The following is a 21,193-nucleotide window of genomic DNA, read 5'->3' as shown; positions in this document are numbered from 1 at the left end:
TACAAGTGAAAAGAAGTTGATTAACACAAAAGCATTGTATTTCCATAATGATAGTTCTTAAGATACCATGCTGTTTTACATAATATATGACTGCATCTGAATAACTACATGAACTAAATTGAAATTGGTCTCATTACCATAGCTTTTACCTGAAATCAAACAGTAAAAATGTCCTTCAGTTTATGAAACATATGGAAGTTTCTGAAACATATTTTAGCCTAATATAGCTCTAGTAAAGTAATTAAATTAAACAACTTCATCATGGTATTCTGCTCAGAGCTGGCTTTAAATTAAGGTTCAGATTTGAAAGGCTGCAGATGACTACACCCTTAATCAGAGGATCAGAGGCACACATACTCAGAAATGTATCTCAGCACCATCCCTCTAATATTCTAGAGCTATATTCTTTTTACAGTGTACTCATATATGGATCTCCTGGTACATCATGTTTGTGTGCACTGCTTTTTGTACAATTCTGTATCTAATATTCTATATGGTAACAAAACAAAAATAGATGTTCTTCTCACCCAATCTCAGATGACTACAAGGTAGACACTTGCATTTGAGCTACTCACCTCAAATATAGGCTTTTTCTGAGCATTATTCCTTTGACCTATTTCAGATATTCACAACATGATCCTGAGTCACGACCTGAAACTGCCTATTTGTCTCCCTTGTCTATTAATGGAGCCCATGTGATTAATTTGAACGTAGACACATTTGGACAGGAGACTCCCACCAAAAATGCTAATACGAGCCATGAAAATGAGAAAATAATACAGAACCTAAAGACACTTACCCTATTCACCGGTAGCTTCACAATATGTGATCTATTACTAGAAATAACCCTAAAACAAGAAACAGTTAGATGTATTAGACATGATAACCAAACAGAACTTTTATTCTTAAGCAGGTGTTATGAATGGCCACCACAAAGCACCCAGCTGCAGGCCTTTGAACCTATCAGATGGAAGTAGACAAAATCTTGACAACAAATCAGATCTGAGGCCATACAAAAGGCTGGAGTCTTTCCAGTGTTTTCAGAGGGCCCAGATGAGGTCCAGAAACAGTCCAGAATCAAATGCAGTTGCAAATGTCAACCCTGACGTTAATTCTTAGGGTAAGTTTATATCAAATTAAACTGGTAAAGTTATTATTCATTCAACTTGGTACTTTAATAATTATCATCTCATGCGAGTCAATTTTATACCACTGTAGAAGAGGATGTGCAAGCGGGTCTTGTTTATCCATCTGCTTCTTTATTTCCAGGTAAGGTGCCTAGAAAAGAGTAATTATGTTCTTTATTTCTAGTTGAAATCATAAGCTTAAATCTTATATGTTATGTTGCCCATGATTTCATCTATTAAAACGAATATATGGGACTCATTATCAGGTTTAAATCACAGTTTTACTGACATTTAGTGTTGTACAGTTATAAATGTGTTTTGACAACAACAAAAATTAATACAGGAATTATTTTCCCTGGAGTAAAATAATAAGCATATAATTAGCATCATAATAAGTATATTATAGATAAGATCAGTGATCTCAGGGAGAACAGCAGAAGACGTCTATTTATGTTTGGCTCTTGGAATAAGAAATTGGACTGAAACTTCATAAAATTAAGTCTCTCAAAATACCCAAGATAATCCACTCCAAATTGTTAACTGTTTTATGGTTTAAACTGGTAAAACACTGTATCAGCTTATAATACCTTTGAAAACCTTTCTTGATATCAGTCACAGTTCAAAGCATCTCTTTAAAACTCTTCAGTCCAAGAATTATTTTAACATTAAAAAAAGCAAAATGGTGGCTATTTTTCTTTTTAAAAGACATTATATTAGGTAACAGAAATACCTGATTTTTTAAAATTTTTACAGTATGCTGCATTAAGTAACAAAAATATCTCAATTTTAATTTTCAATGTATTTTACTGCTCTCTATACACCTAATTTTTTGTTCCAGAATCCCAAAGTACTTCACGAGTACATTTAGAATAAGATTTATAAACTCTTGTGAGGTTACATTTATATAACAGTTGGAAAAGCAAGGCACATGGAAGAGGTTTCAATAATCACTTCTAATTAGCTGGGCTGTTTGGGAAAGGAAGTGTAACAGTAAACATAAGTATGGCTATCAGATTCTGTTCCACTGTGAATACTGAGAAATCGTATGGTAGTAGTCCCAAGAGACCCAACCTACCAAGTCCCCAACCATACTTAACTGATCAAGTGTTTTGTTATAATAGAAATAAAACTATATCATTCACAACACTGTCACAAAATCACTTTCTTTTGCTTTGGGAACAGAAGACTCAGTTTGGTATTTCCAGAAATGCATCAGTTGGTGATCATCTCGTGTTGTGGTTTGGCTGCAGCCGGCAACAAAAGGGCCACGCGGCCGCCCCTCCCCCTGCCGGGGTGCGGAGGAGAATGGAAAGAAACAGGCAGAAACTGGTGGGTCGGGATAAGGGCAGTTTAACAGAACAGCAAACAAAGGGAACAGGAACAACAACGATACAGAAAAGGGGAATACGCAAAACAAACCAGCAGAACAGAGCCCGCAGAACACAGCCGCTCTCTCTCCCGGACCAAACCGCTGCTGTGCCCTCCCAATCCGCGAGTGAGTTCCTGCCCCCCAGCATGATGGCACATGGTATGGAATACCCTGCTCTGTTTGGCCAGATGTGGTCAGCCCCCCCCCCCCCCCCCCCCCCCCCCCGGCTGTGTCCCTTCCTGGATTCCGGTGAAAATTAACCCTGTCCTGGCCGAATCCAGGACATCTCGTTACAATGTCCCATTTTGCTGTTATTATCTCTTATTTAAACTTCAAAAAATTTGAGTTCTACTTAATCACTTCTATTTGACTGCCATTATGGATACTCTAGTTTTGTTATTTTTAGCACACATTTTATTATTACAGCTCTGTAGGAAAGAGATGATACTGTTGACTCCCCCACTCATCATAGGCAAGCAATGAAACATCTTCCTAGTTCTAGAAATTGTGATTAAGTTATGTAAAGATTTTTAAACTCACCTGTGTCATCTCTCTAATAGAAGTGATACTATCCAATGCTTTCATGACTCGGTCATAATTCTTCTTCTGATGTAGCATAAAATAAGCAAATAAATTAAAAGAATATTGGTCTTTGGCTCTACAAAAACCTGAATTCGTTGAGTGTGTATAAAACCAAATTTAGGATGAATGTTCTGCAAACCAATCCTTTCAAATATTTCTAACCAATAGCTTCCTTCCACCTTACACACACTCTCATTCATAGTCCAGAAAAATTCCCTGAAAAAATATTGTCATGATGGTTTTTCTTTGAATTTCACTGGAATCCCCAGCACACAACAATGTGACTCAGTTAAAAAATTAGGTCACTTTTTAAACAAATATTTGTAACTGAACACAGGTTCTTCCCGTCATTTGGACAATATGCTATTAAGTTAAATAATGCAGTGAACAAATAGATTTTAAATAAAATGCTAAATAAGCAGATGTGTTTACTTTGCTAACAGCTCTATAAAACTTCAGAGGTCTTTCAGTAGTCCCTCTGCTTCACCCTGACCCGCGTCTACCTCCTGACTGGGAACTGCTACCAGAGGGCTCCATCTTTTCTGAGCGGATGAGCTTAACAGTCCATGCTTCACCAGCTCCACATGCCACGTGGCCTTCAAGAACCTCATTGTTCCCTATCTTTGGATCTTGCCAACTTCTGCCCATGGGCTTTTACCTCTCCCATGCTGGCGAGAAGCTGGGAGGAGGTGGTGTGGGCCCTGCCAGCCCAGGGGCTCTCTCTACTTCTCTTCTGGTGTGATCCCTTTTCACATTCCCTCATCTGCTTCAAATCCCTGCCCTACCTAGCTGCCAGACTAGCTATCTCCTCATCAGCCCCTTTCCAAGCACCTCCCGGAAAGTCTTCCTTCCCACACGCTACAAAACACACTCGCCCCTTCCTCTGAGAAAGACCACCACTAACTGGCCTTTGTTCAGAAAAAGTGAAACGCATCACAATGCAGGACATCCAAAGTTCTCATTTATGCCCTTGAGGATGGCTCAAGTGAGCTGTAATAGTTCACAGCTTCCCTAGGGCTTCCCTGAGAGGCAGCATTTGCAGCCTGAGGAGCAAGTAGTGCAAATACAACTCTTGACATCAAAATTTGATGCTTGTGCAAAACTCGACTGTTATGTCCAACATTTGATAAAATTAAGGACATAATTGTTTGCAAAGAGAAAATGAGATGACAGCAATAACCACTTTAAGAATAAAAAGACGGACTGGAAATCCCCCAGTCTACATGGTCTACACCTCCCAAAGGCCATATTTCTCTTTGTGTCCAATATGTACACTGAGAGAAAGACACTAAGAATATAAAATTTTGCACCTAGAATTCGTACCCTAAAAGAAGTTCTTGGCTTCAACGTAACTTTGAATGCAATTTACAGTTTATTCACAAATACCTTCTCAGAGACAATTAAAAAAACTACAAAGTTCTGAAAATAGTCACATGCTTATGCTGTATTCTGGAGCTGTATCTCTTACAGTAAAGGAGACTCCTCCGGAAGGCGGCTTTGCTTTGAAATCTAACGCAAGACTGAAACCAAGCTATGACATAATGAAAGATAACTACTTACTCTGGGGTTAAAGGCCAGCATCTGAGGATCATTAGGATCAACTACAGAAGGATATGGCTCAAAAATGACAACTTTCCTAGGTGACTCTAATGCAGATCGACACATGGATACTAACAGATCAACCACCTAGGGAAAAAGAAAAATATTTATTTAATATATGTACTTTCATATGGTATCATCCAGTCTGCTTTTTTTACACATTACAGTAGTACCATATTTCATAGTTATCTATATTACCCAAAATATGTTATCCACAGGACATAGTTTAGGACTGAAAGTTTTCCATTGACCTCAACAGGCTTTGGGTCCAGCCCTGGTACATTATTCCAGGTGCATAAGTAGGACCAGTATCTGGTCCTAAATGTATTATCACGTCAAATACATTGCTTGCAGTCCTGCTTTCTCTTGTGTACATGTGCTAATTCCTGGATGAAATTAATTCTCTAGGGAAATGAAGTTGTGCTGACCCTGTATATCTTTGTGCAGTAGACGCCAGTGAAAAATGTTGCTCAAGAAACAGGAAGGGACTGTGAATCTGTACCACTGCCCGCTGTTATCCTGAAGATTGTAATCATGGAAATGCTAGCAAACATTGTTTCTGCTAAAGTCAGAACAGTGCAGTGATTTAACAGTAATTTGCATGGTTCACACTGGGAGATCCTCTTCCTTTCTTCCTGTTGTACAAAATTATGATATGGCTTTGAATATCTATGATTTCTAAGATTTCGCTGTAAGATCATGTGTGTAATGTGTACACAGGCATGTATTCACATATGTGCACATAGGCACATATACAACTTAGCAACAGATTGCTGTGTAATTGTTTCAAAATTTGTAACTCAGAGGTTAAAAATAGACTACAGCAATCACATAACAGAGACAATGCAGCTTTCTGGCAACTGCGAAACCTAAATCTAGCTCATAATGAAATCCAAAGTTGCTACATAAAAACGTAGCTGCAAATTAGCTCATTTTCCCCTGGTTTCTCTGTGCCTTCTGAAAACATTCCCATGTGAAAATAGACTTTTCCATGAAAGAAAAGAAAAGCTGAGATGAGCCATACTTAGCAGGCATCCTTGGTTCCTCCCACAGTTCCACATGGATCAGATCTCATCTCACAGCTCAAGCTGTTCTAGAAGTTATTATATATCTGCCATAGTATCTGATCATTTGGAGTAAAAAAAAAAAAGATGATCCTTTAGAGAAGCAGAATGAAAATAAGAATCATGATGAAAGGGAAAATAAACTGCGCTGCAGTGAGTCATACTGATGCCATTCTCCTCTGCTCCTTTAGCATGAGTGGACAATTTTCTCCATCAGTTTAAAAATATTCTGTTAGCTCCAGTTACTAAATATCTCACATATACTGAAAAATGAAGTTTTAAAAATAATGATTCCATCCTCCATGGTGCTCTGATTTCTTTCCAGTTTATAATACCTACAAGTGTGATGAATGTTTCAAAATAGGGCATCTGCATTAGCATTTGCAAAGGAGACCAGGAGTCTGCATACATAGCCAGGTCAGGCAACAGGCGTGAAACTGTGTAAATGTATTACCATGAAGCTGAGCCTGAGTTCATACACCCTGCTTCTCAGAAGCACTTCTTTGCCTCCAGTTGCAGAAATGATGCTATGAAAAGTTGGAATTGAAGACTCAATAGTCGGAAGACTATTAAGCAGGTATTCTTTATTATGGCATCGGGCACATGGGGGATCTCTCCTCCAAACATGTGCACTAAACACCTTGTCATTTCAGGTTAAATATAATCACAATATACATATTAATTATATTTCCAAGAAATGCTTAGCATATTTATGACTTTTCCAAGAACTAATTAGCATATGTTAATGTCTTTCACACATGTCTGTTAGCGTCCTCAGGTGGTCTTTGGGGGTCTTAAGATGAAGGCTTATACTCTTCATCACAGTGTCCGCTGGTTGACCTTTGTTTCTGCACAAACTCAGTTCTAAGATCATGTACACCATGTCCTTCCAGGTTGTTTTGCTCTGGTCTTGTTGCCCTCTTGGTGCCTCTTTATGTCTGTAGCTTGGTGCATCTGACCTCCTGTCCTGGGTTCGGCCAGGACAGGGTTAATTTTTCATCAGGAGTCAGGAGGGGACACAACTGGGCAGGCTGACCCAACCTGGCCAAACAGAACAGGGTATTCCATACCATGTGCTGTCATGCTGGGTTCTGTTTGGGGGGGAGCTGGGCAGCGGGAAGGCAGTCGCGGCTTGGGAGCACATGGCAGCAGCAGGCGGTGAGAGTTGCTCTCTGCATTCTGCTATTTTGTTTTGTGTATTCTCCTTATCTGTATCGTTGTTGTTCCTGTTCCTTTTGTTTGCTGTTTTGTTAAACTGCCCTTATCCCGACCCACCAGTTTTTGCCTGTTTCTTTCCATTCTCCTCCGCACCCCAGTGGGGGGAGGGGCGTCAGAGCAGCCGCGTGGCCCTTTTGTTGCCAGCCACAGCCAAACTATAACACCTCCCAAGGCTGAGCTGTCCAAATAACATTATTTAGGAGTGTCTCTGTCTTAGAGCTTTCCTATCCCCCCCAAAAACAGCAAGTCAAGTTTGTCTAAGTAGCGTTATTTAGGAGTCTCTTTATCTTATAGCTTTCCTGTCTTCTCAAAACAGCAAGGATTTACTTTAGTTTAATTACAATCACTCTAGTAAGTGGAAATTTTACATTTACAGGTATCAAAACAACACTAGGGAAGAGTTGTTTGAGTCCCCAAATCTCTTAATACAGTGACCTGAAGTTGTCCTGCTTTATGATTTGCATGATGAAACTTTGTCTTAAAATTGGCACAGTTCTTAGAGCACCATCCCAAAGCCCTCCTTGAAAACAACTATTGACTCCTATATTGTTTCTTACCATGATACCAGCATATTGTTCTGACATGGGGGAAAACATGTATAGATCAGGCTTAATTAAATCCCTGATTTTCCCTGAGATCATTGTTTTGAGCTGATGGAATACAGAGCAACCTAAACTGGAAGGTAAGTCTAATACAAACATTATAATAAAAACTTGCGTATGCATTCCTTGGTAATAGGAAGTGCTGTGGATCTAGTAAATGTCCTTGTAGCTGGGCCCGAACTTCTCCTTAACAGTAGATACTGAAGTACATAAGTTATGGTTTAAATATTTTCATGGAGGACAACACTTGCTGATAACAATTCTCTCTTATGACATCAGTCTCAGATAGTGTCTCTCTCTCTCCATAGACTCTCTACAGGGAGTCTGAACTATCAACAAATCAGACATTTAATTTTCAGGCATTTTGACTACATGACTAAAATAAGGCAAGGTGAGTTCAGGCTTGAAAGTTTTATAAAGTACAATCTCTTATTATCAAGAAGGATCCATCAGAATATTGGGAGTGACAAAGTAGGGGTGTATACCTTAGGAAACTAGCTGAAAGCACAGCAGAAAGAACAGGATGTGATTTCTAATAATGGAAACCTATATTTAGGCTCTTTCACTACACACAGTGATTTGGAGGAAGATTGATCTGACGAAATGTAGAGATTCACAATGTGAACACCTACCTCTTACTAGTCAGTCTAGGCTCTCTTTATAATCGATGGAGAAAATAACCACTGTGCTGATAATCTGTGCTGTGATTCACGCCATCCTAATGTCAAAAATAGCTCAGATGAATCAAACCCTGAAAATGTTAAATTCTTTCTGCAAACAGGAACGGGAGCTCAACCAGATCAGATGTAGTGAGTTGAGTGCAATGCTATCACTAGAGTGAGACTTAGCAAAATTTAGTCATCTCTATGTCCAATGAGACAATTGACAAAACCTCTTATCCAACTCTTTTAAGGACCATTAAGGTTGTAATCACTTCAGTACTTTTCAGCCAAGCTCTGTAGATGTAGAGGTACTCTAGAGATCTAGAGCAAGCTCTATATCTTGCAGATATAGCTATCTGTCTTCAGACATCAGATGAGTTGATGTTCAGATCCCACAGTTATATACTCAAGTGAAGATGCTGGTGTACACTGCTGCAAGTTTCTTCCTTTGAGGATATGCCCATAGATGGTATTCAGACACTTAGCTGAATAGTTTATTTCCAGTGGCTAGACTCATTAGTACTAGTTAAAGTTAGCTGAACTGAACATTTGCTCTTCCAAAAACCATGTTGCTTACTATGTAAGTGCACAGTGAGTGACACATGTTTAGGAAATCAGAGGGGAATGCACTTTTCCATAAGATGTGTAAATTTTTAACTTAAGATCTTAAAAAGATCTTAAACATAAGATCTTTTAATTTTTTAATTTACTGAAATCATGTAACTATTGTAATCTAAGGTTAAATGTGATTTGGAAACATAGTTTAAAATACTTTGTTTTAAGGCATATACAAAATTATGAAAGAAAACAATGATATGGTTATAACTACATTAATAACTGAAGTTAGAGTCAGGAAACAAACTTAAATTCCTGATCCTTGAGAAAAGAGAAAAAAGCCTACGTAGCAACATCAGTAAGGACTTTCACACTGTTATTTAATGATCAAGAAAACAGGTACTCAGTGGATAGCTGCATCCTAACACCACGAACAGGTTGTAGCTTATTAATTGCATGAGAGTAGTAATGACTCATTAGGTGAAAATAAATGGGAATTATCTCCAAATGACAATGGCTGCCTTTATTAACAACCCAGGTGACCTAACTGAATACAACAGAACAAGAAAACAGGGTTACTCTAATTACATGGAAGCAAAACAATGGAAGCACCTCATTAGTGCTATTTGAAGATGCCATGCATAAAACAGTATATTTACAGCTATAAGAGTGGACAAATAAAGAATACTTACCAAAGAGTACTCATATGAGGAATACGTCACAATAAATACTAGGAGAGATTGAGAAGACTGAGTATACTACAGAAAATCAGACATGTAATAAGCATTAGATAATTCTACCTGAGCCCCAGTTGCAATTTCATCAGCAGCTTCGTTCATCACTCCTAATGTTTGGAAAGCAAATACACAGAGCTCCCGTTCACAGACAGTGGGCTACACAGAGAAAGTTAGTTAATTATATTTTTGTTCTAGTTTTGGGTTACTGGCTTTATCATGCAATACCAACAAAAACCAAACACATTAAATGTTAACTTTTGTCTTCAGATATTAACTGCATTTTAATAATCTGAAGAACAAGTGTTAAGAAATCTAAAACTCATACATATTCACAGAGGCTAAACTTAAAAGAAATCAAAACAGATTACAAAATCAAAATTACAGTCATAGTACCCAAATGTCCTTAACACTGTCCTACCAGACTCCGAAAAGTTCCTACATAATTAAAATTAATGGAGAACAAATCCAGAAACTAATGGGGGCACCCGCCTTTCATAAATGCAGGTTTATTCTTCGAAGATTGTTATTCTGCTGTTGAGAACACACATAAAAATATGATCCAGAAGACAAATTTCTTGAAGAAGCTACTTTTAATTTAATTTTAAACTAATAGTATTGGGTTTGCATGGCAAGGTTTTGGTAGCAGAGGGGGCTACAGGGGTGGCTTCTGTGAGAAGATGCCAGAAGCTTTCCCCCATGTCTGACAGAGCCAGTACGGCAGGATCTAGGACTCGACCAATATGATCCATAACAGTCAACTTTATTAACAAAGAATCTGGATTATATAGACAGCACTCAATTGTGATTAGTCACTATACATAAACACTCTATACAGCACTCAGTTATGATTGGTCACTAGGCATAAAACATCTATCAATAAAACACCCCAGTTACATAAGCAGCACTCAAACTATGATTGGTCAGTATTCATAGAACGACTGTTTACCTGCAGCTGGCCTGAGAATGACTGTCTTTCCCACAGCCAGCCTGGGAAAGGTCTGTTTTCCCACAACCGGCCTGAGAAAGGTTTGTTTTCCCACAGCCGGCTTGAGAAAGGCCTTGAGGCCTGTGCTGCTTGAAGCCTGCGCTACTACAAACCGATTGAGTCCATATTCAGAGTGTCTGGGTTGCTCACAATATGTCCCTCTTCTTCCAGAAACCCCACAAGCCAGCTCCAAGACAGACCCGGTGCTGGCCAAAGTTGAACCAATCCAGTGGGAGCGTCTCTGTGATAACATATTTAAGAAGGGGAAAAAACCTGCTGTGGGACAGCAGTCGAGAGAGAGGAGTGAGACTATGTGAGAGAAACAACTCTGCAGACACCAAGGTCAGTGAAGAAGGAGGAGGAAGAGGTGCTCCAGGCACCAGAGCACAGATTTCCCTGCAGCTTGTGGTGAAGACCATGGTGAGGGCAGGCTATCCCCCTGAAGCTCATGGAGGTCCATGGTGGAGTAGATATCTACCCTGATGCCTGTGGAGGACCCCACGCTGGAGCAGGTGGATGCGCCTGAAGGAGTCTGTGACCCCATGGAGTATCCATGCTGGAGCAGTTTTGCTGGCAGAACTTGCGACCCCGTGGGGGTCCCACACTGGAGCAGTCTATTCCTGAAGGACTGCACTCCATGGAAAGGACTCATGCCAGAGCAGTTCGTGAAGAACTGTCTCCCGTGGGAAGTACCAACATCAGAGATGTTTGTGGAGGACTGTCTCCTGTGGGAGGGATCCCACGCTGGAGCAGGGGAAGAGTGAGGAAGGAGTGGCAGAGACAATGTGTGAATAACTGATTGCAACCCCCATTCCCCATCCCCCTGTGCCACTCAGGGGGAGGAGGTAGAGAAGCCGGGAGTGAAGTTGAGCCCGGGAAGAAGGGAGGGGTGGGGGGAAGTTTTTTAAAGATTTGATTTATTTCTCATTATCCTACTATGACTTTTGATTGGCAATAAATTAAATTCATATCCCCAAGTCAAGTCTGTTTTGCCCATAAGGGTAATTGCTGAGAGATCTCCCTATCCTTATCTCAACCCATGAGCCTTTTGTCATATTTTCTCTCCCCTGCCCAGTTGAGGAGGGGGAGGGATAGAGCGGCTTTTGTGTGCACCTGGCATCAAGCCAAGGTCAACCCACCACACCAATTGAACAATTTATTTGTAAACTTTAAGAAAATACATTATATTTTTAAAGAATAAACACTGTATTTGGGAAGGCCACATGTTATTTTGTAAATAAAGGTGCTTACACCTTTTTTTCACATATAAAAAAAAGATAATAAAAAAACCTTGCTCTTGAGCCATTTTTTTGCCTATCTTTTTGAAAAATTAAATTCACAGTTGCCATCACAATGATCAAATAAATCAACATATTTAAACTTCTTTATATTAAGTGAGAATTGAGTGTTCTGCCTTCATAAAGCAATCAAAGCAGAAACAAAAAAGAACATAGCTTTCAGTAAAGAGAATAGGCATGTCATCATAAGCTTCCTAATTGGTTACATCCCTTACAGCAACTCCATGCTTATTTACTGAAAGATAATTAGCATATCAACTTCTTAAAGGCTCAAGTAATGAATCACACAAAGCGAATTGTTATAAGCATTCAAAATGAACACACAGTTGAAAGAAATACAAGAACCATAAATGCAAACCTTCCTTAAAATTGACCCAAATAAACATAACTTTTTATTACATTGTTGAAAACAATCAAAAATATTTTTTGTATACTATTTGTTTGAATCCATATTATTAAATTCATTGAAACTTAAAACGATCTTTGTTAGGCACTACTAAACTCTTACAACTAAAAATTCTGAGTCTAGCTACCATGACAATCACTAAAGCATTCGTAGTGGTATGCTTTGAAGTTCAAGTCAATGGCTCTAGGAAGCACTTGCAGAAATGAAAAAAAATACCAAGCACATAAAGAAAACAAAGTTTAGTTGAATTATGTTTCAGGCAATAGCTTTGTCAGTAATAAGCATACTGTTGTATTTGTAGTCATTTGTTTCATAGAATCATACAATCATAGAATGCTTTGGGTTGGAAGGGACCTTCAGAGATCATCTAGCCCAACTCGCCTGCAGTGAGCAGGGACATCTTCAACTAGATCAAGTTGTTCAGAGCACCATCCAACTTGACCTTGAATGTTTCTAGGGATGGGGCCTCCATTACCTCTCTGGGCAACCTGTTCCAGTGTTTCACCACCCTCATTGTAAAAAACTTATCCAGTCTAAATCTACCCTCCTTTAGTTTAAAACCATTACTCCTTGTCCTGTCACAACAGGTTTCATATGCATTTGTTGGGTTTCAAATATTCTAGATTTCAACAAATAGTTGAAATTTACTGCTTTAACATATTCTCACATCAGTTGCTTTACCAGAGCTATCATCTTATTACACCTATTTTTAAAAAGGGTAGAAAGGAGGAGCCTGGGAATTACCGACCTGTCAGCCTCATCTCTGTGCCTGGGAAGATCATGGAACAGATCCTCCTAGAAGCTATGCTAAGGCACATGGAGGACAGGGAGGTGATTCAAGACAGCCAGCATGGCTTCACCAAGGGCAAGTCTTGCCTGACCAACCTAGTGGCCTTCTATGATGGAATGACTTCATCAGTGGACAAGGGAAGAGCTATGGATTTTGTCGGTCTGGACTTCTGTAGAGCCTTTGACATGAACCCCCACAACATCCTTCTCTCTAAATTGGAGAGATACGGATTTGGTGGGTGGACTGTTCAGTGGATAAGAAATTGGCTGGATGGCTCAATGTCCAGATGGAGATCTGTGGCAAGTGGTGTCCCTCAGGGGTCCATATTGGGACCATTGCTGTTTAATATCTTCATCAATGGCATAGTGGGATCAAGTGCAACCTCAGAAAGATTGCGGATGACACCAAGCTGAGTGGGACTGTTGAAATGTCTGAGGGATTGGATGCCAGCCAGAGGGACCTTGACAAGCTCAAAAAGTGGGCCTGTGTGAACCTCATGAGATTCAACAAGGCCAAGTGCAAGGGTCTGCACCTGGGTTGGGGCAATCCCAAGTATCAATACAGGCTGGGGGATGAAAGGATTGAGAGCAGCCCTGCTGAGAAGACCTTGGGGATACTGGTGGATGAAAAGCTGGACATGAGCCGACAATGTGTACTCGCAGCCCAGAAAGCCAGTCCTGGGCTGCATCAAAAGAAATGTGGCCAGCAGGTCGAGGGAGGTGATTCTGCCCCTTTACTCTGCTCTGGTGAGACCCCACCTGGAGTCCTGCATCCAGCTCTGGAGCCCCCAGCACAAGAAGGACATGGAGCTGTTGGAGTGGGTCCGGAGGAGGTCCACAAAAATGATCCGAGGGCTGGAGCACCTCTCCTATGAGGAGAGGCTGAGAGAGTTGGGGTTGTTCAGCCTGGTGAAGAGAAGGCTCAGGGGAGACCTTATAGCAGCCTTTCAATACTTAAAGGGGGCTTATAAGAAAGATTTTATTAGGGCCTGTAGTGATAGGACAAGAAGTAACGGTTTTAAAATAAGGGAGAGTAGATTTAGACTGGATACAAGGAAGAAATTTTTTACCATGTGGGTAGTGAAACACAGGAACAGGTTGCCCAGAGAGACTGTAGATGCCCCATCCCTGGAAACATTCACGGTCAGGTTGGATGAGGGTCTGAGCAACCTGATCTAGTGGAAGATGTCCCTGCTTATTGCAGGGGGGGGGTTAAACTAGATGACCATTAAAGGTCCCTTCCAACTTAAACTATTCTATGAGTCTAAACTTTCAAGTCTAATAGAGTAATTTGATTTATTTTATGTGCTATGTTACATTGAATTAGGCTGCATACAAAGCCTAACATGATCCAATTCACTGTGCCATGGCACACTGGACAAAAAGTATTTGTTATTGTTGCTATTCTTAGATTTTCCACATTCATAAGGTGGTTAAATTACTTGCTTAGTTGGGGAAGTATGGTGGCACTACCACCTTGACTATCATAATCAACAGTATACACAGACGCCCTTTTATTTCCGAGCAAGGGATTGCTCTGGAATAGCAGAGCAGTCTATGTTTAGCCATGCTTGCCATGAAGAAAAGTATTACGAAAATACTTATTGTCATTTTGTTTACAACCTCAGCTAAGTAAGTTACCCTGAGACTTAAAGATGGCAAATGGAACACAGGATTTGTCATCTTTGCTCTTTTCTTTTTTTTTTCTTCTTATGTTATGATCCCAGAAATGTCTGAGTATCTGGAAGAGGGAAGTTAGGAAAATGGTGATTGTACTTATGTTTGTTATTTGAAAGGCCTTTTTTCTCTCAAGTGGACACTGAGGCTAAGATCTTAAGGCTGGGAGAACTGTAGGTATGAGGAGAAGCAAGACAGCAAAATTTGAGCTCTGAAGAGGAACAGACATTACTGTTAGGGTCTACAAAATTTTTAGGGTCTACAAAATTCTTTTTATTTTATGCATTTGATGAACCTTTATGCCCACTGAATATTCTTTAGAATAAAGACTTCACAAGACAATGCTGATAAGCAATGGAAAGAGTTACGGATCACTCCATTTCCAAGTTACTCACAACCCAGTATCTGTTTCAATATTCAGACAATACATGTAAAGAAAATACTTTGAAATTGAACACAAAATCATTCAAGAGCATCCAAAACATTCACTAGAACCTCACATTCTAGTAAGCGTGATATAATATACAATAAATGATGTGATAATAAAACTAGAGGAACTGCTTTGCTATCTTTGTCTACTTCCTTCAAAACACAAGAAAAAACAACTTTTCCCAGTAATAGGAATGGGTTTCACCAAATCCGTTTCTAATTCAGAAACAACATATACTTCAGGAAGTCACATAGTTCTGCTGCACAAAATTCTAGTAAACAATAAATACCATTTCTGGATTACTTTCTTCAATTTTTAAACTTGTTATTAAAAAATTTAAGGTATCTTTAGTCTGAATTTGTCTCCCTTGAATCACTACATCTTTAAAGCATTTCTATGGTAGATTCTGTATGATTTCAGAAATCATTAAATCCCTATTTGAAGTGGCATTGGTTAAAGAAAAACCGCAAAAAGAACTTCACAAAAAATTGAACTCTATACAATGTCTACATTCCACATAGTCTCTTCAACTAAAAGCTGGAGCAAATACATAGTTTTGTATTAGATGAAAACATATGGGCTCTACCAGTCTAATGGGGAAAATAACCCAAACCCAGACACTTCAATAGCCTGCCTTCATATATCCACCCTGACGCCTTCTTACTTGAACTCCAGCCATTTTAAGAGAATTTTTGAATCTTGTTTCTGAAATTTGTCCCAATTTAACCAAATCAGAAGCTTTTAACTTAAATTTTCCACAAGCGTTAATAGGGTGTTCTAAGACATGTTGGTATGGCCATTTCACTCTCCTCTACTCCAGTCATTAGTTAGGTTCAAGTATTTAAACTCATTGCTTTCCCTCCAAAATGAAAAGATTGGCCTACAATTAAGAAGCAAACTTTTGGAGGGCTTTTGTTTGTCACATGATGGTGTCTTATCTATTCAGTGTCACATTTCCGTATTTTAGTTTTGTCTGCAACTGTGCATGCTAGAACCAATGAAAATATATGAAAAATAAGTTAATAAATCAGTTCTAGAAGACAGAGCTTAAAGAAGATCACAAGCTTTATGGTAAAACTAGGATTCAAGGCCACTCTTACACTGCTACCAGTGTTTTGCATACTGTCAGTGTTTTTCCCTTTATGGCATCCACTTGTCTCTTATAACAGGATGTGAGCCCTTGGCACAGGAACAGTCTTGTTCTGACTTCATATCATAAATATGAGAAATGCCCCTAGCCGCAATAAACAAACAAGAACAACAACAGTAACGCATTTATAAATGTTAAGTTGTTCCAATGTCATTTCTGGATACTCTTATTTTTGTTCAAGTCCACATACTATTCAGCATGCTGAACTATCTAAGAACTTTCGTGTACATACATGAAATTATAGACACGTTCTTACCAGTGTGGATCAATATCCACAAAGGTACACAGTAGCCAACTTTTATTAAATTACTAGTTTCCATTGTTTCCAAAGGGAAAATACATGACTAAATAGGATTTCTACACTTAAGTATATGTTTCCAAAAGTGAACCTCATCTTAGGTGCACGCAGAATTTTACGGATTGCAACCACCACCTCGAAGGCATGCAGAGATGACTAGCTGGGCAACTTTGTTCCCCACTACCTGAAGAGGGCAGCTTTAACTCCCCTTCAACAACAGCAGCCAGTGGTCTCACATATACTTTATTTTTAACTTGAAAGGAGAAAATTAATGATGTAAGGCCATTGGCTTCCACAAAACTATTAGCTAAGTGAAGATCTTTGCTGCTGAAAGACTATTTAGAAGGATAATTATTCCAGTGGGGAAAAGCCAGAAGAAAATAAGAGCTGGACAGTTAACCTGAGACCGTAAATGCTCAGAAGCAGAAAGCGCTGACAGAAGCAGAAAGCATTTTTTCAGCAGAGTAAGGTTTTTGGAGTTTTCCTTTGGCCACCCCCATTCTTTGCATGTTCAGTAGCACCCACCCAACTGCTGCTGTGACAATAAAGTGTTCAGAGTTTCCGCATGTGACAATGCAAGTGTCACTTCTTACAGCAGTGACTGTGAACAGCAGACAGGCAAACCACCAAGCTACTATGACATATTCTGGTTCCTGGACTCATGAATTACTTAAAATATTTTCCAGACATTCTTTCAATTTGAAAAAGTTGAAAATTTCATAGCCGATATTGATCTATCTTGCTCCTTTCTAATGTGTCCTGCAGCTGTGCTCAGAAGAGCAATGTGACACCCTCTGCAACATGACTGACATACTGACACACCTAAAAACTCTTGATCTAAAAGAAGCAGCTCAGGAAGGCTCATAGCCTGACTTACAGCAAATATAACAAATTGTAAAGGTGAAGCCATTAGCGACCATCTCACTTCTAATGAAAGTAAGAGGCAGTGGAGATTAAACATATATTCAAATCCCTGTTCCGTTTCCTACTTTCAACTATGGTAATTGTCAGTTTTTCCATAGGAGAAACTTGTCTCTTTCTGTTCATTACACTCGCCAGAAGGATGCGGATATAACACAGCAGCAACAATACTGAAAATGTGGAGGGAGGGAGGGAGGGAGGGAGAGAGAGAGAGAGACAAGAAAGACAGAAAGACAGACAGACAGACAGAAAGAAAGAAAGAAAGAAAGAAAGAAAGAAAGAAAGAAAGAAAGAAAGAAAGAAAGAAAGAAAGAAAGAAAGAAAGAAAGAGAAAGTAAATGAGAAAGGGAGGGAGAGAGGAAGAGTCTGGTAGGTAAAGGTTTCTTTTGCTAGACAGCATTCAAGTTTTTGAGGTTTATTTCACAGTTTGTGTAAGTTATGGATTTTTTAGATAAATTTCTTTCTTAGCTATATTTGTAAGAAAAGGCAAAATAAGGTTGGTTGCAAATTCTCTACCACTTGTGTCCGTATTACCTAAAGGATCAATTATATTTGGACCAATAAGGATAGCATTATCACATCTGAAACAGAATCCAGAGCTGTAGGAAAGGCTCTCTTCTGACTGTCTCATAGCTTACATCTGTTAGTCACGCTTTTTTTAGATGAATTAACAAATGCTACAGAAACCTCAGTTGTATCTACAGATCTGACACACGAGGTAAAAATGGTAGCTGGAAGGCAGGCACTAATGAGTCGCTTGTGCACTTTCTACCAGTGCTACTTAAACATCATACGTAAAATTCTCTGTAAGAGGACTAGAGCAAAGCACGTTTATGAGTTTAAGACTTTTACATTTCCTATAGTACAACATAAGGGTCAATTCAATTCAAAATTGATAAAATAAAAAGTTTTAGATAATGTGTATCTTAGAACACACTCCCACAGAATTACAAGGTAAAGACTTGAAAGTGTATGATTTCTGTACTTAAATCACTACTGAAACCATCCAGAATTATCATTTACTGTAACATGAACTTCATCAAGCTCCAGAGTTTAAGCTATTTTTAAGTATTAATGATCAAGATTATTTTGAAAGGCAAGTTAAATGCACATCTGCCTACCCTGCCATGGTTTATACTTCTAAGTGAAGCATCTGGCACTAGCTCATAGTGGATTAAAACCCCTCTATTTTATTAAAATTAAAATTCAGCTTTGTATTTTAATAACTTTTATTGACAGGTTTTTGCTTTATACAATAATAAATATATTAAAATGAAATTATTCAAAATTAAATATTTTATTATAGCATTGTACACTATGACCTAAACTTACACTGATTTAGGAATTGTTTTGAAACTAGATAATTACCAAGAAGTACACCTGTGCCCTAAATTTTCAAATGAAGTCAAACTACTGACTCAAGTTCTATACGGGTATAAGAACTGCCAGAGAGCAGAAATAATTTATTTAATAACCTGTCTCGCTATAAATACGTAAGGTAAGCTCTCTGAACAATCTCACAATATTCATGTGATATGTGGAACACATTGCTGAAAGACGTGAAAGATACCACTTTTTCTGTTTGGTTTTATTTTGGCCGATCCAGATTTTATTCTCTACTTTTTGCTTTTTCTGCATTCTTTGACAGCTTAGACACTTTTTAAAAATTATCTTTAATTGCCAGATACATAAGTAGATGGCATTGTAATCGATGGCCTTGCTGGACTTGTCAAATGCAAGACGAAAGACAAACTCGGACTGAGGCGTCTCTCGACTGAGGTGGAAAGAGCCGAAGAGATAACAAAGGAAGTAATTAACTGGTGCTTATCTTATCAGACAAAAGTAAGGGGGGATAGCCCATCACTGTAAACTCAGTGATCTGTGGGACATGACGGAGGCTGCGCAGCCAGAGATTGCTTCAGAGATTGCTTTGGATAAAGCACAGATGGCCCCCGGATGCACACACCAAGATGCCCGCTCCGAAGGCGTGTCACACTGCTGAGTCCCGCTTCTGACGACACATTCCATGCCAAGAGCCAATCGATACACAATAATTGATTTAGTCCCACCTCACCAAAAGATTTCCAAACATATAAAAATTGGCACTTGAAAACTCTCTTTGGGAGGAGGAGCCAAGCGAGAACTTCACCTGACGGACGGGTCGACGGGCCTGAACCTCTCTTCCCCCCCCAAGAAGGGACGCCTTTTTGGTAAGAGTCGCGCCTCTGACTTTGTCAGACGTATCCCCGGGAACACATTGTTAACTAAAGCGCTAAACTATTACTTTGAGCTCAACTTTTGTAGACAGTGAATTTATCAACGGCAATTCCAAATCTGCGATAACTGTTGCTTGAATAAATTACCTATTGTTTCAACTTTGCAAAACTGTTTCAGTGAAAGTCCTTAGAAGGGCTCTGGCAGTCAAGTTGAATATCAGACTCCCCTACCCCCCCCCTTTAACGTGACAGGCATATAAGCATTATGGAGTGCTAGGTGGGCAAGGCAAGCTTTGGTAAGTTCTTGGCAACAGGACAAGCTATACTACAGCTATTTTACTCTCTCAGTAAACAACAAAGTGATTAAAGTTCATTCTACTAAAGTACTGATTGTAACTGCAGAGGATTTTTTTCATAAAAAGATAAAACCAGGCTATATTGTGGACTAAGGATAAGAAGGATCATGGTATTATTCCACAAGAATCTTGGAATTCCACAAGCATCTTGGCTAAACTCCAGTCTGGCTAAATATATTTGTAAACCTACACTTTTCTCTCTAGTTCAGTGATGTTTATTCTACTCCAAAGACCTCCCACCTCTAAGTGGTGTACTGTTTCTGGAACATCATTGCTACTGTGTTTCAGTAGTGGCTAAGAAACTTATATTCAAAGGACAGAGAAATCCAAGACTTATTCAAGTCAACAGGAACTCACTGAGGCCAAGATTTCACTGATAATGAATAAATCATAACTGAGTACTTTGGGATAAAAAAAATTCTAAAAATGTAAGGTTATTAATATAAGTACATATATACCAGAATTACCACATTGTACTTATTTTCACAGCTAAATGCAAACAACAGGTATTTCAAATATTGTTTTACAGTATTTTACCATTAATATTTTATGGGAAAAAATTTAAACAGCAGACATGTCTGTACAAGAGTACAAATTTTAAAGAAAATAGCTCCAATATTTAGTTTTGCTGATTTTTTTAACTATTTCCTGCTTTGTTCTAAAGAGGCCTCAGTCTGAAGTTTCAACACAAGATGGCACTCTAAAGAGACTTCTTGACTGAAAGAAAAATTACTGATACCCAGAGGAGTTTTTTTTTATCATATTATTGAGTACATTTTGAGAATTTTTTTTGTCCTGTATAATTGTCTCACAGGTCTTTAAAATCCATTCAATGATGCTGTTTTACCAATGGCTTTAGTATTTGTAAATGAGGAATTTGGGAAGGCATACAGAGAGTAAGATAATCATTAGCTACACAAATTATACTATGTGAAAGCTGAATAAGATCGCAGAATTACAGAATGTTTTAGGTTGGAAGGGTCCTCCAGAGGTCAGCTGGTCCAACACCCCTGTTCAAGCAGACTCACCTGGAGCCAGTTGCCCAGGACCATGTCAAAATGGCTTCTGAATATCTTCATGGATGGAGACTCCATAACCTCCCTGGGCAAACTGTTCCCATCCTCAGTCACCCTCAGAAAAGGTGAAAAAGGT

General features: G+C 39.0%; 1 protein-coding gene across 1 annotated transcript in view; it reads right to left on the bottom strand.

The window, feature by feature from the left end:
* The window catches only part of LOC104337776 (protein mono-ADP-ribosyltransferase PARP8), a 230,691-nt gene that overhangs the window by 19,870 nt on the left and 189,628 nt on the right, over positions 1 to 21,193 (bottom strand). The window contains exons 15-19 of the mRNA XM_075446548.1: positions 9,579 to 9,671; positions 4,639 to 4,764; positions 3,037 to 3,102; positions 1,211 to 1,278; positions 800 to 848 (exon numbers count right to left, since the gene is read on the bottom strand). Of these exons, the coding sequence (XP_075302663.1) occupies positions 800 to 848; positions 1,211 to 1,278; positions 3,037 to 3,102; positions 4,639 to 4,764; positions 9,579 to 9,671 (402 nt within the window). The remainder of the gene's footprint in view (positions 1 to 799; positions 849 to 1,210; positions 1,279 to 3,036; positions 3,103 to 4,638; positions 4,765 to 9,578; positions 9,672 to 21,193) is intronic.

The sequence above is a fragment of the Opisthocomus hoazin genome, chromosome W (assembly GCF_030867145.1).
Source record: "Opisthocomus hoazin isolate bOpiHoa1 chromosome W, bOpiHoa1.hap1, whole genome shotgun sequence".
Taxonomy (NCBI): Eukaryota; Metazoa; Chordata; class Aves; order Opisthocomiformes; family Opisthocomidae; genus Opisthocomus; species Opisthocomus hoazin.
The sequence above is the reverse complement of the archived record's forward strand: the minus strand, read 5'-3'. Positions and strand labels throughout refer to the sequence as shown.